Below are 24,996 nucleotides of genomic sequence, written 5' to 3' on the forward strand. Positions count from 1 at the left end.
ATGCAGAGAAAGCATTTGATAAAATACAACATCCTTTCATGAAGAAAACTTTAAGAAAATTTGGCATAGGAGGAACATTGCACAACACACTCAAGGCAATTTATGACAAACCTATGCCCAGCATCTTCTTGAATGGGGAAAAGTGGAAAGCATTCCCACTAAGACCCAGAACCAGACTAGCATGCCCACTCTCCCTATTACTATTTAATATAGTCCTGGAAGTTTTAGCTAGAGCCACTGGGAAAGAAAATTAAATCAAAAGGATACAAATGGGGAAGGAGAAAGTCAAACTATCCCTATTTTCAGATGACAAGATTATACACAAAGGAGATCCAAAAGACTTCACTAGTAGACTACTGGAACTCATAAGAGTTTGATAAAGTAGCAGAATATAAAATTAACACACAAAAATCAATGGCCCTGTATACACAGACAATGCCATAGCTGAGAAAGAACTTCTAGATCAATCCATTCACAAAAACTACAAAAAATTAAATACCTTAGAGTAAATTTAACCAAGAACATCAAAGATCTTTATGATGAAAATCACAAAACATTAAATAAAAAATATAACACAAAAAAATGGAAAAATTTTCCACGTTCATGGATTGGAAGAATCAGTATCATCAAAATGTCCATACTTCCAAAAGAAATTTACAGATTGAATGTGATACCAGTCCAAATACCAAGGACATCCTTCTCAGATCTAGAAAAAAGGATGCTGAAATTCATATGGAACACAGGAGACTCCGAATAACTAAGCAATCTTATACAACAAAAAATAAAGCTGGAGGAATCACAATACCAGATTCCAAGACACACTACAAGGCAGTTATAATCACAACAGCCTGATCCTGGCACAAAAACAGATAGGAATACCAATGGAACAGAATAGAAACTCCAGGAATCAATTCATGCATCTACATGAACTTATCTTTGATGGAAGCTAAAATCAACTGCCTGAAGCACCGGCATCTCATATGGGTGCTGGTTCGAGACCCAGCTGCTCCACTTCCGATACAGCTCTCTGCTATGGCCTGGGAAAGCAGCAGAAGATGGCCCAAGTCCTTGGGCCCCTGCACCCAAATGGGAGACCCGGAAGAGGCTCCTGGCTCCTGGCTTCGGATTGGCGCAGCTCCAGCCGTTGCAGCCAACTGGGGAGTGAACCATTGGATGGAAGACCTCTCTCCTCTCTCTCTGTAAATCTTTCAAATAAATAAACAAATCTTAAAAAAAGAGAGAAATGCTTCTTGGAAAAGACCCCAGAAGTACAGGCAATCAAAGCTAACATTGACAAATGGGATTACATCAGATTGAGACACTTCTGCACTTTAAAAGAAACACTCAGGAAAGTGAAGAGGCAACCAACAGGATGGGAGAAAATATTTGCAAACTATGCAACTGATAAAGGATTAATATCCAGAATATACAGAGAGCTCAAAAAACTCAACAACAGAAAAAGAAACAACACAGTTATGAAATGGGCAATGGACTTGAACAGACATTTTTCAAAAGAGGAAATCCAAATGGTCAACAGATATATAAAAATGCACAGGGTCACTAGCTATCAGGGACATGCAAATCAAAACCACAATGAGATTTCAACTAACTCCAGTTAGAATGACTTTCATATGAAATCAACAAACTACAAATGCTGGTGAGGATATGAGGAAAAAGGTGCCCTAACCCACTCTTGGTGGGAATGTAAACTGGTATAGCCTCTGTGGAAGAAAGTATGGAGATAACCTCAGAAATCTGAATTCAGACCTACCAAAAGACCCAGCCATCCCACTCCTGGGATTTAACCCAATGGAAATGATATCAGCATATGAAAGAGTTATCTGTACCCCATGATTACTGCAGCACAATTCACAATAGCTAAGATGTGGAATCACCCCAGATGTTGTTAACTTAAAACTGGATAAAAAAATTATGGTGTATGTATGCACATCATGGGATACTTCATAGCAATTAAAAAAATGAAATCCTGTCACTTAAAACCAAATGGAGCCGGCGCCGCGGCTCACTAGGCTAATCCTCCACCTTGTGGCACCGGCACACCGGGTTCTAGTCCCGGTCAGGGCACCGGATTCTGTCCCGGTTGCCCCTCTTCCAGGCCAGCTCTCTGCTGTGGCCCGGGAGTGCAGTGAAGGATGGCCCAAGTACTTGGGCCCTGCACCCAAATGGGAGACCAGGATAAGTACCTGGCTCCTGCCATCAGATCAGCGCGGTGCGCCGGCCGCAGCGCGCTGGCCGCGGCGGCCATTGGAGGGTGAACCAATGGCAAAAGGAAGACCTTTCTCTCTGTCTCTCTCTCTCACTGTCCACTCTGCCTGTCAAAAAAACAAAAAAACAAAATGGATGCAACTGGAAACATTATACTTAGTGAAATAAGTTAGTCCCCAAAAGACAAATACCATATTTTCTCCCTGATTTGTGGTAACTAATACAGTATCTAAAGGTAATCTATAGAAGTGAAATTGACACTTTGAAATGCAATGATTTTGAGCAGCCCTTATCTTGGCTGTTGAGGAACAGGTTTTTTTTTGTTTGTTTTTTTCTTACTATTTGTTTAACTCTTTACTTAGTACAAAGCAAATCTTATGTGTAAAAAGTTAATTGAAAATAGATCTTAGTAAAAATTAAAATGGAAATAGGAGAGGGAGGAGGAAGAAGGGTAGGAGGGATTGTAGGATGGAAAAAATCACTATATTCCTAAATTTGTATGTATGAAATACATGCAGTTTATAGACCTTAAGTAAATGGTTTCTAGGTAAAAATAAAAAAAAAATAGCCTACCATAGAAATGCCTACCTTGTCACTATTCAAGACTCTAGATATGCATCCAGAGATCTGAGTGATGACAAGTTCATTAGCACAATAAGAAAAGTGGTTGTGACACACAAGTTGAAGATGCCGCAACAAGATGTGATGCTGGCAAAACAAACAAAAGCCCTGCACAGTAAAGGGACTGTCAGACATTTTATACAACATTGCAAGTGCGAATGATGAAACACTGGAAGTGGATCCAAACTTGGATAGGAGGATGATTGTTTACTAAGACATAGAAGAGATGCTCACTCCATATCACAGTTATTCAATAAGGTAAAAAGAAACATGAGAAAAGCTATTTAAACCTAGAGAGTTTTTATTATTAACACCACAATTAATGAGAAGAGTGTTATTGCAGGTTCAATTGATCTAGTGATTAAAGTCTTCAGAATTAATATTTCTTGTATCAGTTTTTATAAGAATTTGTCTTTTTCATTTGAATTGTCAAGTTTGTTGCTACAAAGCTGTCTACAACGTCTCTGATGAGTTGTTCAGTATCTATAGAGACCATGGTATGTCCTTCCTGATTTCTCAAATGGAATCCTTTGTGCAGTTGTCTCTCCCACTGTTTCCCTCCATCTCTCTGTGTCTCTTTCTCTTGATAAATCTTGCTGGAGGTTTATCTGTCTTTTCAATGGGCCAACTTTTGTTTGTTGATTTTCCCCACTGTATGTTTGTGTTTTTTTCTATTATTAATTTCTGCTATTATTGTTATCGTTATTACTGCTACTTTCCACACTCTTAGGGTCTACTTTGATAATGTTTTTCTGACTTCATTAAATGATTACTTAGATCATTTACATTTTAAATGTATTTCAATATATGGACTTAAAGCTATTGGTATTAATCTAAAAGCATAGCTTTACCTATATCCTATAGGTCTTGATTTGTCAAATTTCATAATCTTTAATTCAAAATATTTTTTCATTTACATGGTGAGTTCTTTTATCTCTGGGTAGAAGTATTTGCCTCACTTCCAAGAGCTGGAGATTTCATTATCTTTTGTTAATGATTTCTAGCTGTATTCCACTGAGATCAGAGGACATATTTTGAGCAGTGTTTGTTAATAGTGTTGTTAGATCTTTTTTAATCCTTACTGATATTTATCTTTTTATCTGATTATTCTTTTGGTACCTGAGATAAATGTGTTAAAATCCTCCACTATGATTGTGGCATTATCTCTTACTCCTTTTTATTTTAGACTATATCACTAGACCCATATAAATTTTGAATCATCATACTCCTACATTCTAATTATCTGACTTCTTTATAATTTTGAAATACACCTCTATTTCTCCTAATGCTTGCTTTTAATTTTTTTTTTGTGGGTAGGCATCCTTTAATTTCTTTAGGCTAAATGCACAGAATTGGAATGACTGGTTTATTGCTATTTCATGTTTAACTTTTTTTCCCAAAGTCCCATCTATTTAACTGAAAGGCAGAGCCACAAACAGAGAGAGATCTTCCATCCAAAGGTTCATTCCCCAAATGGTCATAATGGCTGGAGGTGGACTGATCTGAAGCTAGGAGCCAGGAGCTTCTTTTGGGTCTCCCACTCAGGTGCAGGGGCCCAAGGACTTGGGCCATCTTCTGCTGCTTTCCTATGGCCAACTATTTTTAATAAATGTCTTTACATGTGATTACATTTGTTAATTTTCAGCATTCATCATTTCCTTTCTTTGTTGTACTAACACGTTTGTTGGCCAATTTCCTTTTCATAATATCCAGTTTTGTAAAATACCATGTGAGTTTATCACTTGGTGGCAAGCAGGCAACTGAACAAATGCCCTTTTGTCAGCATGTGAACTGAATAACAGATGTGCTATGACCAATCACTGACAGACTTTGATAGACATAAATCATTGGCTACTGAACATGATGAGACACTATTACTAGCAAACAGGTAGTACTAAAGAGCTAGTACTTTTTGCAAGCTCATTTAACATATTATGGTCACTGAAATCTGAACTGTTTTGCTGTTATTTAACTAAATCATATCAATGGATATGCATGTAGATCAGAAGTATGCAAATGAGGTTTACCTGTGTTTGTAATGAAACATTGATTCTGTTCTTGAACTGGGTGTTCAAGAATGTTCATTTTATGAAATTTATTGAATAACACAAGGATAATTTGCACAATTTCCCATGTTTATGGCAAATATCACTAAAATTTTCATTAAGAATCATTTTAATTCACTTATTCACATAAGAAGGGAGAAAAATCATATAATCATATCAATAAGAGCAGAAAAAGCATCCGACAAAATTCACTGCCATTGATTAAAAAAAGAATGAACTAGAAATGGAGGCAAATTTACCCCATCTACCATAGAAAACTATGTGAAGTATCATGAGAATAAAACACAGATGCTTTGCTGCTGTTGCATCTATTCAACTTTACACTGGAGGTATTAGTTCAGGGAAACAACCTCATACTACTGAAAATTACTAAAGAATATTTAACTGAATTGAAGATATACCATGTCCATGAATTAGAACACGCCAATTAAACTCAAATTGTTCTACAGATTCACTGATATTCTAATCAAAACCAGAGCAGATGTTATGGGCTGTGTGTACGTATATGTGTGTGTGTGTGTGTAAATGTAGAAGCCTATCAGAAATGTAAAGGGAAGAGAATAATCAAGGCAATGCCAAAGAAGAACAAAACTGAAGGAGTGACATTCTTAGCTAGCAACATGTATTATATAAAATCATGATAACTAAGACAATATGGTATTGATACAAGAACAGAAAAATAAACCAATGGAATGGAATGGAGTCCAGAAACAAACACACACAAACACACACATATTTATATAGTTATTTGTATAAAATCAATTCTATGTGAATTATGGATCTAGATGAGAAAGATTTAAAAAATTCTAGAATAAAAATAGAATAATATCTTTATGAAGATGAAATAGGCAATAATTCTAACATTAAAAAAATTAAACTAAAATTAAACTAAAAATTAAATTTTTATTAAAAAATAAAACTAAAAGCACCAACCATGCAGAAAGAATCGATAGACTACATTAAAATTTGGAATCTGTATTCATCACAAGGCACCCTCAATAGAGTAAAAAAGCAAATCACAGAATGGAGAAGACATGAAAAATGCATCTCTCCAACAATGTGCTCATACGCAGTATGAAGGATTTCTTCCCAAGTAAGAAAAAGACAACTGAGAACAAACAAAAAAGACAGCTGCAAAGTCAAACAGGAAAGATACTTCACAAAGGAGGACACTCAAATAGCTACCAAAATGAAATTGTATTCAAGTTCATTAGGTCTCAGGGAAACACAAAAGTAAAAGCATAATTAAATATCACTGTAATCCCAAAAGAATGGATACCATTAAGGAGACTGACAAATAACAACTACTGAAAGGATGTGCAGAACCTGCAGTTTTCATACAGTGCTGGCAGGCATGCACTGGGTAAACTGCTTTGTAATGACATGACACTAGCCAATGAAGTTGAACTCACATAAATCCAATTATCCAGAAATTCCACTCATAGATGTTCCTTTACAGAAATGCAAAGACATATCTATCAAATCACATACTACAATATCCCTGGTGGCACTACTGTTAAGAGTGTAAAATTGAAAACAATCAACATTAAAGTGGCTAAATAAATTGGGGTATCTTCACAAACTTGAGTAATAAACAGCAATGAGAATGAGTAAGCCATTATTTGGATATATCTCACAAGCATGCTATTAGCAGAACAAGTCAAACATCAAAAAGCGCTTAGCATGTGATTCCATTTATGAAACATCCAAAACACAAAAAAGTAACTAACAGCAGGAGAGGTCAAAGCAGGCTCTACCATGGCAAGAGGCAATGGGCCAGTAGAAGGCAGGCTTCTGGTCAAGGTCTGTTTGTTGGCCAGGTGGTGATTAAGTGAGAGTATGTTTACTTAGAAAAGAAAGAGGGATGGATGTTTTATGGAGCAGTTAAGACTCTGCTCAGGATAGCTGCTTCTCACACCACAGTACCTGCGTTGGCGTCTTGGTTCTACTCCCAATTCCAGCTTCCTGCTCATGTGCACCCTGGTACACAGCTGGTAATAGCTCAAGTATCTGGGTTCCTTCCACCCACATGGAGCCTTGATTAAGTACCAAGCTCCTTGATTCAGCCTGGCCCAGACCTGGATGTTGCAAGCATTTGGGGAGTGAATGAATAGATAAAGAGATCTCTCCTTGTCTCTCCACCTTTCAAATAAATAAATTAATTAATTAATTAATGTGAACCTGGCAGGTGTATGTACACTGATTTAGAAAGATAATAATGAGGGGACCAGTGCCATGGCATAGCAGGTAAAACTGCCATCTAAGGCTCCTGCATCACATACAGATGCCTGTTCATATTCTGCCTACCCCACTACCCATCCATCTGCCTGGTAATGGCCTGGGGAAGCAGCAGAGGATAGCCCAAATACTGGGGCCTCTGCACCCATGTGGGAGACACAGAGAAAGCTCCTGGCTCCTGGCTTCAGATTGGCTCAGCTCTGGCCGTCACAGCCATGTGAGGAGTGACCAGTGGATGGAAGAACTCTCTTTCTTTCTCTCTCTCTCTCTCCCTTTAACTCTGCCCTTCAAATAAATAAACAAATCTTTAAAAAAGATAAACATCATATATCAATTAAATCACCAAATAATATATGATTTTATATTGGATAAGATAATAAAATGTAAATTATATTCAAAATAAATCTATGAAGGATGTATTAACAATGTTTATTAATTTTAAGTTTTTACCTCATGAAATTTTGGGATTTTTGAAAAATGAATATAGACATATGTTTGAAACCCAAAATAATAAATACTTTTAAAAAAAATCAATGTTCCAGCAGGCCATCCCACAATCCCAAAGACATCCCCTGGTGTGGGGCAATGCACTGGTCCAACAATGATAGCTGTTTGATGCACCAAGGAGCTTAGCTGTAGCTGCTCTGTTTCCAGGCTCTCTTCACTTACATGAGCTGATCTTTCATCATTAATGCAAATTCACTTTAATTAGCCTTTTTCAACTTGTGTTCAAGAAGCAGATTCTGTTTTGTTCTCTGAGGAACATTTACTGAGTAAAGGTAAAAACCCTTTGCTACTGCAAAGATACCCAGTTTCATGCCAGAGAAGGACATGTATTGTCACATGTCTGCATTCTTGAGCTATGTGACTTAACAGAAGGCACAAAGGACAATTACCACTGGTCATGTTTTCCTTATAGCACTCAACGAGCTTACCTGTAAACCTCGAGATTAGTAAGACAAATTCCAACTGTACTCCTGTCAATTGCAATACCAAACATAGTTTTAATATAACCATGCTTTGTTTCACAGATTTACTTAACTATGAAGCAATTTAAACTTTCTGTCATTCAGTCTTATTTTTATACGTTCTATAGAATAGGAAAGAGAGTTGAATCCCTAAGAATTATACTAGAAAATGAGTAGCTTTAAAAAAACTTCGTACTATAAATGCTAGCATATATATTGTGAGTAAAGTGCTTTTTAAAACAAAGTTGATTACAAGTAAAAACTACAAACATGCCCAAGGTCTTAAAAACAGAAACTACCTGTGCATGGGGACATCTGTGAGCACCACCTCCAAAAGTGCAGAGTTTCCCCTCATGGAAAACACATTTTGGCCCATTCTTCTTTTAAAAAAAGAAAAGAGAAAGACTCCTAATGAATGCAGGCATTATTCATTTAAATCTATGCCCAGACCAAAAAAGAAGAAAGATAAGGACTTGGAAATTATGTTGAGGTTTACATGCCTAAGAAAAATAAAGGAAATTTCGTTACCATAAAATGTCACTGTGGTAACATATTTATTCTCATTATTTTGTCTCATCCAGGCTAGAACCAGAGCAAACGAGCTTAATGATAGTAATGGGGATTAGACCAATATGAGGAAGAATGACTTTGGGTGACAAAAGGCTAGTCTAGGAAATAAGTGCTGAATGCAGCACCTGGGAATTTCTGTGGCCCCCTCGTGCCATTCTAAAGGCCCTGGCAACTGTGCTCTGCACGAGACAGCTGCCCCAGTCCTTGCTTTTTGACATTACTGCCATCTCTGCTGCCACAGACCTGGAAATCGCAATGTCTAAATTAACGAGCGCAGTGCAGGCAGCAGTACGCGCAAGCATATGGGCAGAAACCTTTCTAAGAGATGCAGGGAAGAGCCAGTGCACACTGAGCAAGCTGGGAGAGATTCCATCGTTCACACCCTGCCAATGCATTTTGCTACTGGTATTTTCTATTTCTGTCAGGATGCGCCTCATTACTACTCTTACTATGAGAATGGCAAAACTGTGTATCTGTTTTAACAGGAACATATACATAATTACTCTGTGAAGATATTTTCAAAAGTGTCAAAATATGAATTAAAACACTGACACTTTTTTTAAGGTTTCTTATATGGTTCCAAAACATGTTGTTTACAGAATTTGGGCTTAGTGCAGTGGATGAGAACATTCGTATGCAGCAGTTACTAAAATATCAGCTATTTATCGTATTGAAAGCAAGCGTCAGCTCTGGTGATGTTAAAGGGAAGTTCTTCTGGTGAGGGAGAAACATGCAAGCGTGTGAAGAGTTCCAAGCCACTGGACTGCCCTCCGTGTTTTGAGGAAAAGGCCCTCAGCTGGTGTGGCTGAGATGGAAGCAAGAGCTCCACCCACTGGAATAAGCTGTCCAGCATTGGCCAAAGGCCGCATAGCCCTTTTCTTCTGATTCTGGTTTGCTGTTAAACTCAAGCAGATCACTGAAATTGGATAGGAAGTGAAGTATCACCAAATTGTACGAATGTGCTGCTCTTCTGCCCAAGTTTGCCGCAAACTCATGAGTTTTCCTTTTCTCAAGAAGGTGAACAGATCTACCATGTTCTGAAAGATACCATAGAACTAATAGGCAGAAGACACAGGATATACATCACAAATTACCACTATTTTCACCTGACCAAATCAAACACTCTGCACTATAACACAGCCAAGCAAATACCCACTACACCCACTACAATGCAACCTGACCCCAACATTCTTTCCATATTGAGCCTTCAGAGGAGACAAACTAACTCAAGGAAAATATACAGTTCTTTTTCCTACAGTCCAACAAATCCATCAGCTCTGATGGTTAAACATTTCCCCCAATATCCCTGTCCCTAATGAGATGCATTTTCTACTTTCCCAATAGTCATGGTTTCCCTTCATGGCCTCTGCAGATGGCAGAGCAACAGAGTCAACCAATTTGACTATGACTTCAGCAGGCTTGGCTGAGTCCTGTCATGAGAGGAGGCCAGACACCACAGAGTCTAGTCCTTTCACTTTAAAAATTAGAAAATTATCGTTTAGAGGACTGAAGTGACAGAATGAATGATTCACAGGGTTGGAAGCAGGGCAGTGTCTTGACTTCTAATCAGTTTCTTTCCACCATTCTCTACTGGAAAGATAAAACTGAACAAACAGAGAAGACATTCTGAACAACAAAAAGTATAATCTGCAGTTTTGCTAATGTTTGTGTTTTTACCTCTGAAGAGATTATCCAAGTCAATATCTTCTTTTCCTTTGATTTTCAAACTCTTTGCCTGCTGTACAAGTCTGGGCAAAGAACAGAAATAAAATCTAGATTCATTATCATGTGAAGTAGAAATAAATCATGATAGCAGTACAAATTTAAATAGAAACCACAGGGTAAACAATGGATTAGCAGCTAGCTACTCTGCTGCACACAGCCTTGGTAGAATTTTTCTTTAGTTTAAGACTTTAAAAAATACACTTTTGCACAGAAACTCTGACTTTTACAACTGAAACTTGAGTGTTTTTCCTCATTCATTGCAGCAAAACCTTGATAGAATCCTCTGGCGATCACCTCTTCAGATCCTGAGACTATCGGGGATGGGGTGATGCTGTGGTAGATGGGTAAATAATAATTGCTACTGATTTTAATGCTTATTATTTTAATCAGAAGATTATAGACATTGTACTCAAACAACTCTATGAAGTAATTTAGTTACATTGCTGAATGTCAGAGAATTAATTAACTTTTAAAATGTTGCAGTATTCAGTAAGGCCTAATTTTGTAACTTTCATCATGGAACCTTATTAAAACTTGAGGTTCATATTTTATAATGAATAGGGAACTTTCTAAAATGAAACTTTTCTAGGAGAGCTAATTACCTGGTAATTAATTTTAGGTAGACAAACCTGAGATAATTAAGTTATCTGTATATATTTTGATTTTAATGAGATTCTAATACCTTGCTTTGCACATGTTCTCATTTCCAACTGAAAAGCAACTCTCATTTTATGTTCACTGACAAGTCCCAGAGTTGAAAAAGTAAGGACAGTTTTTGTTGCAGGTGAGGAAGTGGATTCAGTGACCAAACCCCTACCTAGAAACCTACATGACTTGGGCATGAATTGTGGTAATTTTATGGACGTGTTATGTAAGTGTGTATGTCATAGTCAAAGTACATTCTATCCACTTCTTCATCATTAAGACATTTTATTTGAAAGGCAAGAAAGTGAGGAAGCGTTCTGGTTGAAATTCTGTCTCTAGAACTCACAGTAGGTCGCGAATCCTCTCTGGTGCAATGGAGAAACAGTGCACCTAGCGTGGGAAAACTGGAGTCCCACCCAGGCCCCAGGCCACAGGTGTGTGACCCTAGGTGGGCGATGAAATGCTCTTACTCTTCCAATCCAGAAAATGGAAAGCACTTGCCTCACTGGGTTGTTTTGAGTAATCAGATACACACACACACACACACACACATATACACATATATATGTAAACAACTTAAAATGACTTATCATGGGCATATATAAAAATGTGTGGACTATTTTTTATAATTTAATATGTATAATTTTATTATATTTTTCATTATATCTATGTCTACATACATATAGGGATCTAATCAGGATCTGTTAACATTCTGTTGGGAAAGACTGTATCTACAGAAAGAGGACTCAAAGTTAGGCAGGGAGCACCCGGTGGGATGGAGCTGGTCAGTACAGGATGCTGGGAGGTACCACCACATGCATGGAACAGCAGGATAGCCATTTTGCAAAGAATAAGATGGAGAAAAGGAAGAACAAGTTCAACTCTGCTTACAAATTTTTGGCAAATCCTTGGGAACTTTTCACTCAATTTTACAAATTTTATGAAACTTTGAGTTGACTTTCAAACCATCCTAAAGCATCCCTCAGTAACACATACCATTGAAGATCTCAATTTTACTTTACAAAATTAAAATATAAAAGCTAGCCTGTGTTATGTAACTTTGAAGAGGATTTTAAAAATTTCTAAATAAATTGAATAAATTTATTGAGTGGTGCTTTTATTTTTAATGCCAGGTGCTGTAATTAATCCTGGGTGTGTGATGGTGCTGTTTTACCCCTGAGCAGCTGAGTCTTGAATGCTCCATGAGGTAGGCACCTCCCAAGGACTCCCAGCCACTTCCCTTGGCTTAGCCTCATTTCACTCTCAAAAGCTCTGGTAGGCAGGAATAGTGCTCTCACTTCACAAAGAGCTGGCTTTGCCCAAGTTGGTCACATAGTGACTCAGAGCTAGAGCCAGGATACCAATTCAAGCCTTCGCATTCCAAATTCAGGATGCCTCTGCCACACTCATCATCTTCCAGTAAGGTAGGGCTCACCCATTATTTACAGGGACATTGATAAGGAGAAGTCACAGAAAGAACAGAAAGGGACAGTCGGTCAGTAATGCTCCCAAGGGCTGAAGGGAGGACATGGCTTGGTGTAGGCTCCAAGCTGGGGTGATCTGCAGAGGATTGGGGGAGGAGTGACTGATAGGTTTCTAAAGGCCTAGAGAATTCAGGAGGGTGAAAAGAAGGAACTGGAATAGAATGAGCATGAGAAACATGAGAGGGGAGAAGTGTTTGGGGGATCTGAATAAGCAAATCAATGGATTTGACTGAAGCATCTGCACTACGAAAGTAAAGGTGACCTTAACCAAGTAAGTTGGAGCCGAGCTGCAGAGGGCCTTTCATGCTGTTCCCAGGTGTTTGGACTACAAATCGTGGACAGCAGAGAAAGCCACTGGAGTGTCTGAATCTTGAAAGTATTTTCTCACAGCCAATAAATGTCTGGAGATCACTAGGCCAGTAAGGTGCCAAAGAAGCACATTTTGTTTCTAATTTAGCTAAAAAGGTCTAAGTCTCCAGAGGTTTCTACTTCACCAGTAATTCTTCCTGAAGCCTGGTCCACACCCTTCATATAGCCATAGTTCCAGGCACCCTAACCAACATTCAAAGTCCTTTGTTAATGGTACTGCTGCTACAACAGCAAGTGTCAAGCTATCTGTCTGTCTAGCTCTACCAGATTCATTCCATTAAGGAACATACATGATCCAGAGGTGAAACTTGCCACTCATAACTGATAGTCTCTGCTCTCTGCTGTTTTTCTACTTGCTTACTATTTTGCAACTCTAAGTTGGAAGAAGGGTTGCGTGTTCTCTGAACTTCCTCCTAGGTTTCTCCTTGATAACAGGGCAGTATCAATGGCTACCATGTCGTGCTCATTAAGTGCAGGGCCCTGAACTTCATGCCTAACATTAAGGAATTCATATTAATAAAAGACAGAGAAGTCAATGAGTTTGTTCAAAGTAGAAGAACCAGAATTTGTATTTGACTCAAGTTCATCTAGCTGCTGCAACAGAAGTTGGTGAACTCTAGCCCATGAGTTACATCTTGCCTATCACCCACTCTTAAATGGCGTTTCATGTATAGCTACTAGCACTGTTTTCTGTAGCATCCTTGTCTGTGATCACTACTAGCCTGAGGTGAGAAACTGTTAGCAGATACTGATGGCCACCCAAACCCAAGCTATTTAACCTGGCTCTTCACAGGAAAGGTTTGCTGACCCCTGTTCTAGAAAGTTCCCTATAGTCAAAATGCACTGGGCACATTAGGGGTTTGGTCTAGGCCAATAACAAACTTTCCTATGGGAAGGGCAGAGAGCCCTAAAGGTGAAGGATATGGTCCTCGAAAAGGCAGGGGTTGGGGAGAATTAGCCACAGGATGTGGTGTGGGATGAAAAGTGGACCTGGAGAAAACTGGTGAGGCCTACAAAAGCTTTGTTTCCCGATGTGTATGTATGTTTGGATTCATGAAACTACTTCAATAACTGTGAGATTCTGTCAACTCAAAGGAATCATACAGTATGTTCAGTTTGTAAATAACAAATAAACATTTTAAAATACAGCACTATAGGGGCTGGTGGTGTGGGACAGAGGCTTAAGCTACTGGTTGTAACACTGGCATCTCATATCAGAATGCTGGTTGGAGTCCCAGATGCTCTACTTCCAATTCAGCTCCCTGCTAATAAATTTCAGAGGGTAGAAAATGATGGCCCAAGTATTTGGGCTCCTGCTATCCACATGGGAGACCTTGATGGAGTTCCTGGCTCCCTGCTTTGGCCTTGCCCCAACCTGGCCCGTGTGGCCATTTGGGAGTGACCCAGCAGGCAGAAGATCACTCTGTCTCTCTCTGTCACTTTAACTTTCTTTTTTTTTTTATTTTTAAAATTTATTTGACAGATAGAGTTAGATAGTGAGAGACAGAGAGAGAGAGAGAAAGGTCTTACTTTCATTGGTTCACCCCCCAAATGGCCGCTACGGACAGAGCTACGCGGATCCGAAGCCAGGAGCCAGGGTGCTTCTTCCTGGTCTCCCACGCGGGTACAGGCACCCAAGCACTTGGGCCATCCTCCACTGCCTTCCTGGGCCACAGCATAGAGCTGGACTGGAAGAGGAGCAACTGGGACTGGAACCCGGCACCCATATGGGATGCTGGCGCCAGAGGAGGAGGATTAACCAAGTGAGCCACGGTGCTGGCCCCTGTTACTTTAACTTTCAAATAAATAAATAAACCTTTTTAAAGTGGTAGTATAAAGCATTAGTATGATAAACATGTGGACTTCAAAAAGTTAATGGAAAATGATGGGAGACTAGGAGGAAGCACCTGGCTCCTGGCTTCGGATCAGCGTAGTGCCAGCCGTAGCCAAATAATGGAAAAAAAAAAAAAAAGAAAGAAAGAAAGAAAAGTTGATTTGGGTACAGTTTTTTTTTTTTAAAGTATATACGTGCAGGAAAGTAGTTTTCTAAAAGTTCATGGAAAATTAACATTAAGGAAAAGCTAAGCATGGCATTTGGAAAAATTTTTTAAAGATTTATTTATTTATTTGAAAGGCAGAGTGACAGAGATGGGGGGGAAAGACAGATCTTCTATCCACCGGTTCACTCCCCAAATGGCTATGAAATAAATGTTTTAAATTCCATTTTCTGTGGACTTTTGGAAATACTCTTGTGCATATGAACTAGTTTGTTTTGTCAATATAAGAGGGATGGTAAAGGAAACTGCCTATCAATGAGGGAGCAGGCTGAATGAGTTCAAATGTGTCTACACTATGGAATAGGACCCTTTTGTCCAAAATAATGCACAGATCCATTTGTGTTGATGTAGCCATTTATCAATGGCATACTGCTATATCCAAGATAACACACTGCAAATGAACACAAGCTAGAGATGTATGTGCCTGTGCACAGGCCTGTATAGACATGGACATACAAAGAGTGGACAGCACATGACAATCTGTGAGCACCAGGAACCTCAGAATACAGCATCGATGCTGAGGAGTAGGGAAAGGGAAACCATTCATTTAAAAAGCTCCACATCACTTGAATGATGAAGGTGGGCACTTACTCACATTTTTACATGCACACAGGTTATGCTGTTTCATAAAAGGTAGATATTATTAAAGTCTTTCAACTTTCCTTTATACTCATCTATATTTTCTAATTTTCTTATAACAAATAAGTATGCCTTTAGTAATGAGAAATAAAAATCATGATAAGTGTCTCAACTTTACTACTTACAATGAGCGGGAAGTAATTATCTTAGAGCCAAGTTAGGAATGTAGACGAAAAAACAGCGCCTGCTGGTGCTCGTGCAGCAGAGGTTTATTTTCCTGGGTACAGGAACACTCACACTTCCTCTCTGCAAGGAACCATGGAGACTGTAGGACACACTGTTCCTCTGGATTTCATTACTAAAGGCCCATGCAAGGCAAGAATCCAGAAACCCAGAGATGCACAATAAATTATAAAATGCCTCATGAGAATCAGCTCATAAAAATATTTTTATGACCCCACGCAGGCATACATTGGTTATTTCACAACTTTTCAGCAAAAGCCTAAGTGTGTTTGGGAAATAAAAGACATTTTTAATTGAGGTGTCAAAGGGAACAGGATGGGTGGAGCCTGGGGAGGGCCACACCCATTGCTCTCATCACAGTTTCTCTCAACACTTCCGAGTCAATGGATTGACTGTGACACAATGCACTTCATGCTCTATTTCAAAATAGTCAGCAGAAACATTTTTTCCCACAATGACTTGTACCTGCTTATGTTTTCCAGGCTTTGTGATGGGTAACTGTTGAGGACATCCTGAGTGTGACCCTCATCGCACCACTGTTACTTCCTTCCTGGCACCTGTCACAACTTGTGATTTTCTTTTCATTCATGACTTCCTGTCTTTTTCCCTCTTCTGTTTCTGTTTGGTCACCTCCATGTCTCCAATGCCTAACACACCGCTTTGCAACAGTAGAAGCTTCACACATACTTGGTAAATGAATGAGTGGTGCTACAATGAATGAATCAACTACACCCTACTGTTACTCACTAACTTGGGTGGTTTTCTTATCACTGCGTGAAAGCTTGATAGGGATAGGGAGTTCTGTTTTGTCTACTGCTGTTCCCTGGAGTTTGGAGCAGAGTCCTTCTCAATATTTACTCAGTGAGTCAATGTTAAATGAGTGAATAAATATGTCTAACTTCAGGACCTGGCAATGGCCATGATCCTGAATTCATCAAGTCAAGTGTTACGCAGCTCTCCAAAAGTCCAAATCCAATTCTGCTCTGACTGAATTGTACTTCCAGGGTAGGCAGTAGTACGGCCTAGTGAGAAGAGCTATGCCTTAGAAGTCAGAAAGCTCAGAGATGCCACCAACTAGAGAGTTAATAAAGGGACTCAATTCCTTTTCTTTGCTTTCCTTTTTTCTCCTTGGGATAAACCGAATTAATCTCGAGTCCTTTCCTACTATTAATCTTGCAGGTGGTTATACCTGGCTAGAGGCTCCTCAGAATCTGATTGGAGGTGAAGAGCAGAAGGGAGCTTCTCTAAATGCCCTTGGAGTTTCCTGTTCAGCCACGATTCCATTCAGGTCCAGAAGGATCCTGAGTCGTCCTGGTGTTTTCATCAGTGTTTGTTTATTACTTAATTTGCTTATTGATGCTGAGTGTTATACTAAATATATAAAGGTCTAAACTCTTATATTCAGTGGGGAAGACATGTAACACACACAGCTAATACTGATCCACTGCAAGACTTTAAAATCAGTATTTTTTTATAAAAACAGAAAAAATATATAGAACTATTATTTCAATCATTTCGACTATGTGGCAGGCCTGGTCATATATCTACACCCATATCAATGTGTACATTGATACACCTATCTTAACAATCTTATATAAGCCTCACATTCATGTCCATTTTAAAGATAAAAGATTCAGATTCTAAAAGGAAAATGAAATTATATTAGCTGAATCAATCAACTTAGATATACTAAGAATCTATGTAATGTGAACAGTAATGCAGAAAAAAACCAAAGCATAGTGAACACTGGTCCTTCTCTTTAGCAGCCTACAATCTTCTTGAGAAGGCACCCACACAAAACAAGGATTCAAGCAGAACATGCAGGAAGTCACATATAGAAGCTAATGTGTAATACAACACCAAAGGTCAGTGGGATGCTGGGAGCAAGGGATGGACTATCTCTTACTTAACACTATCCCAGTGCCTACCACTGTCTCTGCAAGCAGTGGTTGCTCAAAATCTATTTAGCTTGAGTGTCTACCAAGTGTCAGGCATTATACTGTTATAAATATAGATACTTGTAAAACCCAATCTCTACATTCAAGAAGCTAATACAGGTTTGGATGTTTAGAAAACTTTAGACAGAGATAAGCCTTGGGGAAGGGAGGAGAATGAGGCAGGAATAAAGGATGGATAAAGGCTGGCAAAGAAGGCTTCCAGGTAGGCATCGACAAATTGTGGATGAGAATGGGAGCAAATGGGGACATGCAGCAGCTTTAGCCCCAAAGCAGGGACTTCCATGTGGGAAGAAGAGGAGAAAGGCCTGATGGATTAAAGAAAACTTATTTACTAACTTTGGAGGTTAATATGTGGAACAACTAACTAATACAATTATAATTCTGAAAATGGCCCTCATGGAAGGTATTTATACTGTAGCTAATTTGAGTAGTTTCCACTACTCAACCTAGTTAGCTCATGGCATTGCAATTTATTTTGAGAATCATTAAGGAACTATTCCACTGCATGCCATTCCCTCTGATTGCCATAATTTTCCTCAGCCATCTTTATTACCAGTAAAGACCTTCGTGAAGTGAATAAAATTTATCATATGCAGGGATCAGAAAAAACAAAGCAAGCTTTAATTAGTCATTTTCCTTAGATTTTCTTAATAGCAACGATTGAATATCACAGATATTTTATTGAATGGTGGTGCTATAAATTGTGTGAATTTGAATACTATATTGAACCCTGCTTTTGAGAGGCCAAGAAAAAAAAACCCAAAAAGATTATTAAAGAAAATTTATGTGGGTGGGAAAAGTCTGAAAGAAACATCCTCCTCAGGCCTGAGGCAAGAAGCTAAAAAGAGGTGGGAGACAATTGCATCCCAAAGTAATTTTATGATGAAAATGTCTTAATGACTATAATTTTATTCTCCTGTTGCAGATAGATGTCTTTAGTATATTACAATGAAATGTGTTCACAAAGGAAAATCTGGTATTATTTATAGTATAAATAAGGATAAACACTTCAAGGAAACCATGGTAAGCTTCTTCCCCTTCAGTAGTTTTCATAAAATAAGAAACAAATACATCACAAGATGACCCTGGGAATCACAGAAAGAAGTAAAACATAACATAAATATAAATCCAGCCAGTCTTCCTCAAAAACAGAAACTGTCATTCTCCTTCTGGCCTAGTGCAGTGGACACAAGTGTGCAATTTGGAATCCTATAGTGCTGGATTCAAATTCCAATTTTTCCACTGCTGATTTATGTGATCTTGGACACTTTGCCCAAACTCTCTGAATTTTCAGGTGCTAAGGGAAAAAAAAATCAGAATAAGAAAACCCACTGCACACACCTTATTGTGAAGATGCAATAAAATCAGCAAGATGATGCATATAAATTGTGTAGCACATTGGTTACCCAAAAGAAGTGTGCAATATTACAGGAAAGCACATAGTTATTATTGATACTTCTGGTGTTATAATTGCTTTATTGGACTTGGAAACACTAGATTTAATCATAAGATCCATATCTGAGTCTCAGATCTCTAAAATGTCTCTATCTCCTTGCCTATAACCAACAACACAATGATAACAATAGTGTGTCCTCTGCTTGAAGCGCAAGATGATGGGAAGCTGCAAAGATCATGGTTGCAAAAATTATAAACTGTTAGGCAAATTGAAGTATCCTCCACACACACTCCAAAGCACATACCCAAACAAAAGGAACCCAAGTATAAGGTCACTGCCTCCACCTAATACACTGTGAATATACTACAACTCACTTTATCAGCACAAAGAACACAATCTCTTAACTTCTGGAAGCATAAAAAGGTCAGAAAAAGTACACACACACACACACACACACACAGTCTCAATAATAGTGACCTGTCATGAGTCCAAATTTGGAGAATTAACTTAAGATGCATGTCTGACTGTTTTGGAGGTAAATCTTGCGAACATCTAGTAGTACATAATCTATTCTAATTTAAATAATGATGCTCTCCTTAAAAAATGTGAACATAAACAGAATATTTCCATCATGCAGTGGAGCCATCAGTTTACTAGTAACTGCCACCCCACCCCCAAAGAATAATAAGGGAACAAATATACGTTTTAAAAAAATCAGAAAACTGGAGTGCAGTTAAGGAAAAGACAAAATTCTTTAAATTGCTGAGCAGTGTCTAATTGATTCTGGAAGAATATCAAAGCAGAGTTAATTTTATATTTTGCACTCAAATGGTAAGAAGTCTGGAGATTCTGAGGTGGCAAGTGCTGCTTGTATAAGCAATTACACAAGCCTGGCCCACAGCTTATGCTCCATGGATTGTCTGGAGGCCAGTGGAAACTGTAGCTCCAATTTTCAACAATCAAAACCCCACTCCTGTCCTTATACAGGAGACAGGTAAAAAAATTACCTCTTTTCCACATGTGAAAGAGAAGAGATGGAATTTAAATATTTGCCACCTGGATCTGATTTCAAGAGCAAAGGTTTGGGAGAGAGAAAGGCAGTCCCAGCCGAGGACTGTGACTGGGAGGACACTTAGAAGGAATGCTGTCTGTGCACTATTGGTCTACAGATGAGGGCTCTCCACAAAGTTCATGGAAAAGAAATCCACTTTTCCATGTCCTTTCTGAAGTCCACCTCACCCTATTCCTTGTTCTTTTTCCTCACCCCAGAATTCAAGCCAGGATGTCATGGAGTTGTGGTAGCAGAGGGCATGGCACAGATTTCAACTGGGCCAGACTTCTAATATTATGTAGTCAAACATTACTATAATGATTGGCTGGGGAAAAAATGAAAGGGACTGGAGTGCAAGGATGGCTTTGGTTTGGGGCTTTCAAAGTAAAAGGCAGCATTAGGATTCATGATGTGCACAATACTACCCCTGTTCCTCAGTGACTTACACAGCTGTAGACAATCAGGATTTGGCAGAACTAAATTTTTCTGCTATCAGCTAACATCTTCCACTCGTTCTATCTGTAGTAACTAAGCCTATCTGATATATTAAAGTGCAAAACACTTTCAAAAATGGACTTTTAAAAAAAGTCCCTAATAATATATCAAGAAAGGTAAATTCCTTTGAGTGGGTGAACCAAAAGAAGGAGGACCTTTCTCTCTGTCTTTCACTGTCTAACTCTGCCTGTCAAAAAATAAAATCAAATAAAAAAAAGAAAGGTAAATTCCTAAGAAGATTTCTGCACAGGGGAGGCAATATGTCTGTGTTTGTTAGAAAGAACAGTTTAGCTAGCCTCTGAGAGACTACAACGGTGGGATCACTTTTTTTTAAGAAAACAGTTCAAAGATCTGTTTAGTCTCTGTAATTTTTGACAATGAGGATGAATGTCTAAAATATTTGCAAAAGAGACTGTGTTTTTATTTGGAACAAGAACAATAGAAGATAGCAAAAAGAACAAAAGGCAAGTGTATATACTATTGATAATTTTAGAATAGACACTGTTCCATGGAAAACATTAAAAAAATAGAAAAAAAAATTCTCCCTCAGCAAAGAAATGGAAAAGACATTCAAGCTCTCAACTACTTAAGTTGTAAACAGTGTGGGTGTGAAAAACAGTAAAGAACAAGTAGACCCTGTGAAGTTTCAACAAGAGGAGTGGATGTGTAACAAATAATAAATATGCAAGATACGGATGCAAAAAGAGAGAGGCAGGCATGCATATCCGTGGGAAATATATCATGCAATCGAGAGGAAAGCTAACCTGCAGCCCAGAGAGAACCATCAAACTGAGATAGGCTATTCTACAAAAATGAAATGTCACCCAAATGCTCTAAAACACATTTGCATAAAATAAGAACAAAATTCACAGCTCTAAAATACCTGTGAAAAGCCTGTCCTATGAGACAAATTCTACCAAGGAACAGGTGCCCCTGTGGGAGTAAAGGAGCAGCAGTGCTGCTGGGAAGGAGGTGCTCCATGGCCTGGGGCAACTGCACTCCAGAGCAGCACGCCCTTCTCACCTGATGCACGCAGAAGGAGCAGTAGCCTCAGACACAATTGACTTCTGTCTGTGGCAGGGTCTGGAGACCCCTGCTTTTCAGTTCTTGTCTAGCTTTTCTTGGCAGTCCCTGTGGGATTTCCTGTTGTTTACTTAAGGTTCCACTTTCCTGTGTTTACAGTCCCCCCCACAGAGTGTGGAACTCTCTGAAGAAAATGTTATTTAGATTGTTTACTCCTTTAGGTTAAATAATGTCAAATCAAGTTGTATTTATAGCTGTTTTGAAAATAATTATATGCAAATAAAGATTGAAAATTATACTTAAAATCATATTTATATACAGAAAAAAAGGATGATGTGTCATCAATAAATCTAAATGGAAACTATTCAGTGAGCAGAGATCACATGTGAGGTGAGTCTGGCTTAAAGACAACAGAAGCCAGGAACAGGTCAGACCTCATACAACCAAGTGGATACAAGTACTGGGCCATGATGAAGAGTAGTATCTATGGAATGTCTATGATGCCAAGGAATAAAGACATTTTCAAGAAAGTAGGGAATCCTCTAGAAGTATACAGTTACATATAGTTGTTTCCTACATATAATATGTACATTCAGAAAGAAGTAAACTAAAATATTTGGGGACAAAGCAACAGGAATATTTTCTAACTGATGATCAAGGCTTAGTAAATTCTATGAAACAGAGAACATAGCAACATCCAGAAATACAAGGAATTATTTTGAAGAAATATAAGAACTATTACTAATAACAAATTTGTTCCTGTACTATTGCACATGGTTTACGGCCTGGTTCATATTTTCAGTTTCTTACCTGGGCTGACTGTTCACCTTTTCATGTTTCCCATTGAAGCTCAAACTACAGAGGTTTTTCTGTTTTGAATGTGAAGACTCTGATTCAAAATTTGCCTGTGTTAGTTCTCTCAGACGATCATGAAGCGTTGCCTCCTTTTTCAAGTTCATGTCCGAATACGGGCAGCCAAAGGCACTGGTTTGTATAAAAATGAAAGCATGGCTGTCAGTTTAGTGATAAATCAGGGATCCACTGCCATTAGAACAGACTTACATCTAATATTTAAAAACTGAATAGAGACATTCTTCTGGTTGAACACAGGCAGATAACAGATTCTTTTCATACAGCCTTTGAAGTAAGTCTCAGGCTCTAGAACCACGGACACTGGTCAGGGAAATGTTACAGGCAGATTCATCAGCACATATGGCTTTTACAATGTGGGAAACATAAAACTCTAAGAATAGCATGCGGATGGGCTTCCTGTGGAGCAGAGAAAATGTCACATAACACTTGATGCAAAGTGTGGATCCTCCAGAATTGACACTCTGGTTTGACCACAAACATCACAAAATGCCATGGGTAATTAAAAAATAATGTATCAGAGAATATTATTCTTTCACTCCCTAATATTCATGTTTCCAGAAACACTGTTTCTGCGTATCTGCTGAACTCCCTTAAAATCCGCTAGTTAGTTTTGTGTTGGGAGGTGCACAGACCCCTGGCAGGTGAAAGGAGCAACCCACGGCCAGCTGGCCTGACTCCCTTCCTGTCCCTCACAGAAGTCAAGGCCAAGAACTGCATCCTGGATGTTGGAGCTAACAGGCTATGGGCAGGAGAATCTGCCAGGGCAACTGTCCTGGTTCCTCCCACAGGCTGAGTGGTTGTCTCCATGAAGCCTGTCACCAAGGAGGCCGCAAACCTCTACTGCTTCTTGGAGTGAGGCAGCCAGTGCTGGGGAAACTGCAGACATGACAGGTCACCTGTGCACCCTCTGGAGAATATATCATGCCTGAGTTTGGAGTATTTCCTCAGTAAAATGGGAGAAGCACATCAAATTCATAAGGGTTGTCGTGACCATGAGAAAACATCTGCACACATACAAAGAAACAAAAGAAACAAAAAAGCACATGCCTACACAGGCACGCATAGGCATGTATGTACCTCCACACTTCCCCCACCCACATGGATGGCAGCTACTATTATCATCACAGTGTTATCTTTGGCTACACCCAGGGGAGCATGAGGTCAAACACATCAACATCAAGGCAGGTGGTTATTTTTTAGGAATTCACTTCCTATTCACTGTGAATTTGTCAATATCTGGTACATAAGACATTCTTTCTGAATACATGGAAATTTTCATTTGGTGCTGAGTATTATGACAAAAATTAAGGACCAGAGCATATGCTCCTCTGCTTAAAAGTCAGCCGAGTTTTCCAAAGAAGACCTATACACCATTTAATTCCAGAAGAAATTTAGTACCAAGTTACATGTAGAATGGATCCTGGAATTGTGGCCAGGGTAAGTAGGATGACAGCAGCTGAGCCCAACATGACAGGGTGGATCCTATTTTTACAATTCATCCATAGTTTTTTCATAATACATATTTTTCATTCACTTTATTTTAAAGATCCCTTGTACACATGGATTTCAAATTTTTTTGCACTGAAATAAAATGGCATTATTTATTTAATAGCATCAACATGAGCTTTTTGAAAAACCCCTACATATACCAATAAATACAATTTATAACAAAAACAGAAAGTTACCCATTGAATATACACTATAGGTAAATGACAATACAAGGTGTTTTACATATATTATTTCTAATATTAATTGCTGAAACCCCCCCAAGACTGTAGTCATATATGTGTTTTACAGGTAAGAAGACAGGTTCTCACAGTGTAAGCAACTTCCCCAATGCCTTCTGGTACTTTCTTGGACAGCCTCAGCATAGATCACTTAATTGTTGGCACCAATCAGGTGGACAGAAAAGGGACAATGATTTGAACACCACCAGAAGAAGCAATGTGAAGGAAACCACAACATAATTCCTTTGCCCTGAATCAGGAAGCAAGTATTCACAGGCTAGAGTAGCACTTGGTTTACTGTGGTTTACTGGCTGAGGGAAAACAAGTGCTAGGCCAGAGTTGGGAGGGAAAGCACTGTTGCCATTCCCAACAGAGCAGGACTGTTTAGATTGCACAAAAGGAGTTTTAAGGGAGATGTTAGAAAGAATTAGGCTACCTGAAGAAACTTAAAGATGTTTTATTCAAGCACAACTGATTTTTCACCTATCCTATTACCAGCATGGCTCTCTGTCCAGCGCATACACCCAATGTGAGATTTCTGAATGCTGTTACAGTGATAACTTTTCTCTTCCTTAACTTCACAGCCCCATCCCTACGTGATTCATGCCCCACGGCACTGATGGCGTCCCTTCCTAAGTTCATGTGCCCAGAACGTGTAGAGCTACCAGACTGTTTTGTTCAG

General features: G+C 38.8%; 1 protein-coding gene across 15 annotated transcripts in view; it reads right to left on the reverse strand.

Annotated features, from left to right (window-relative positions):
• The window catches only part of L3MBTL4 (L3MBTL histone methyl-lysine binding protein 4), a 555,652-nt gene that overhangs the window by 109,211 nt on the left and 421,445 nt on the right, over positions 1-24,996 (reverse strand). For 13 of the 15 annotated variants that reach the window (XM_051851406.2, XM_051851422.2, XM_051851418.2 and 10 more), the window contains 3 exons: positions 22,525-22,698; positions 10,367-10,437; positions 8,087-8,128 (listed from right to left, as the gene is read on the reverse strand). In XM_051851406.2, coding sequence (XP_051707366.2) covers positions 8,087-8,128; positions 10,367-10,437; positions 22,525-22,698 — 287 coding nt within the window. The remainder of the gene's footprint in view (positions 1-8,086; positions 8,129-10,366; positions 10,438-22,524; positions 22,699-24,996) is intronic. The other 2 variants (XM_051851407.2, XR_007921517.2) reach the window with 2 other exon arrangements.

Source organism: Oryctolagus cuniculus, chromosome 10, assembly GCF_964237555.1.
Source record: "Oryctolagus cuniculus chromosome 10, mOryCun1.1, whole genome shotgun sequence".
In the NCBI taxonomy this organism is placed as follows: domain Eukaryota; kingdom Metazoa; phylum Chordata; class Mammalia; order Lagomorpha; family Leporidae; genus Oryctolagus; species Oryctolagus cuniculus.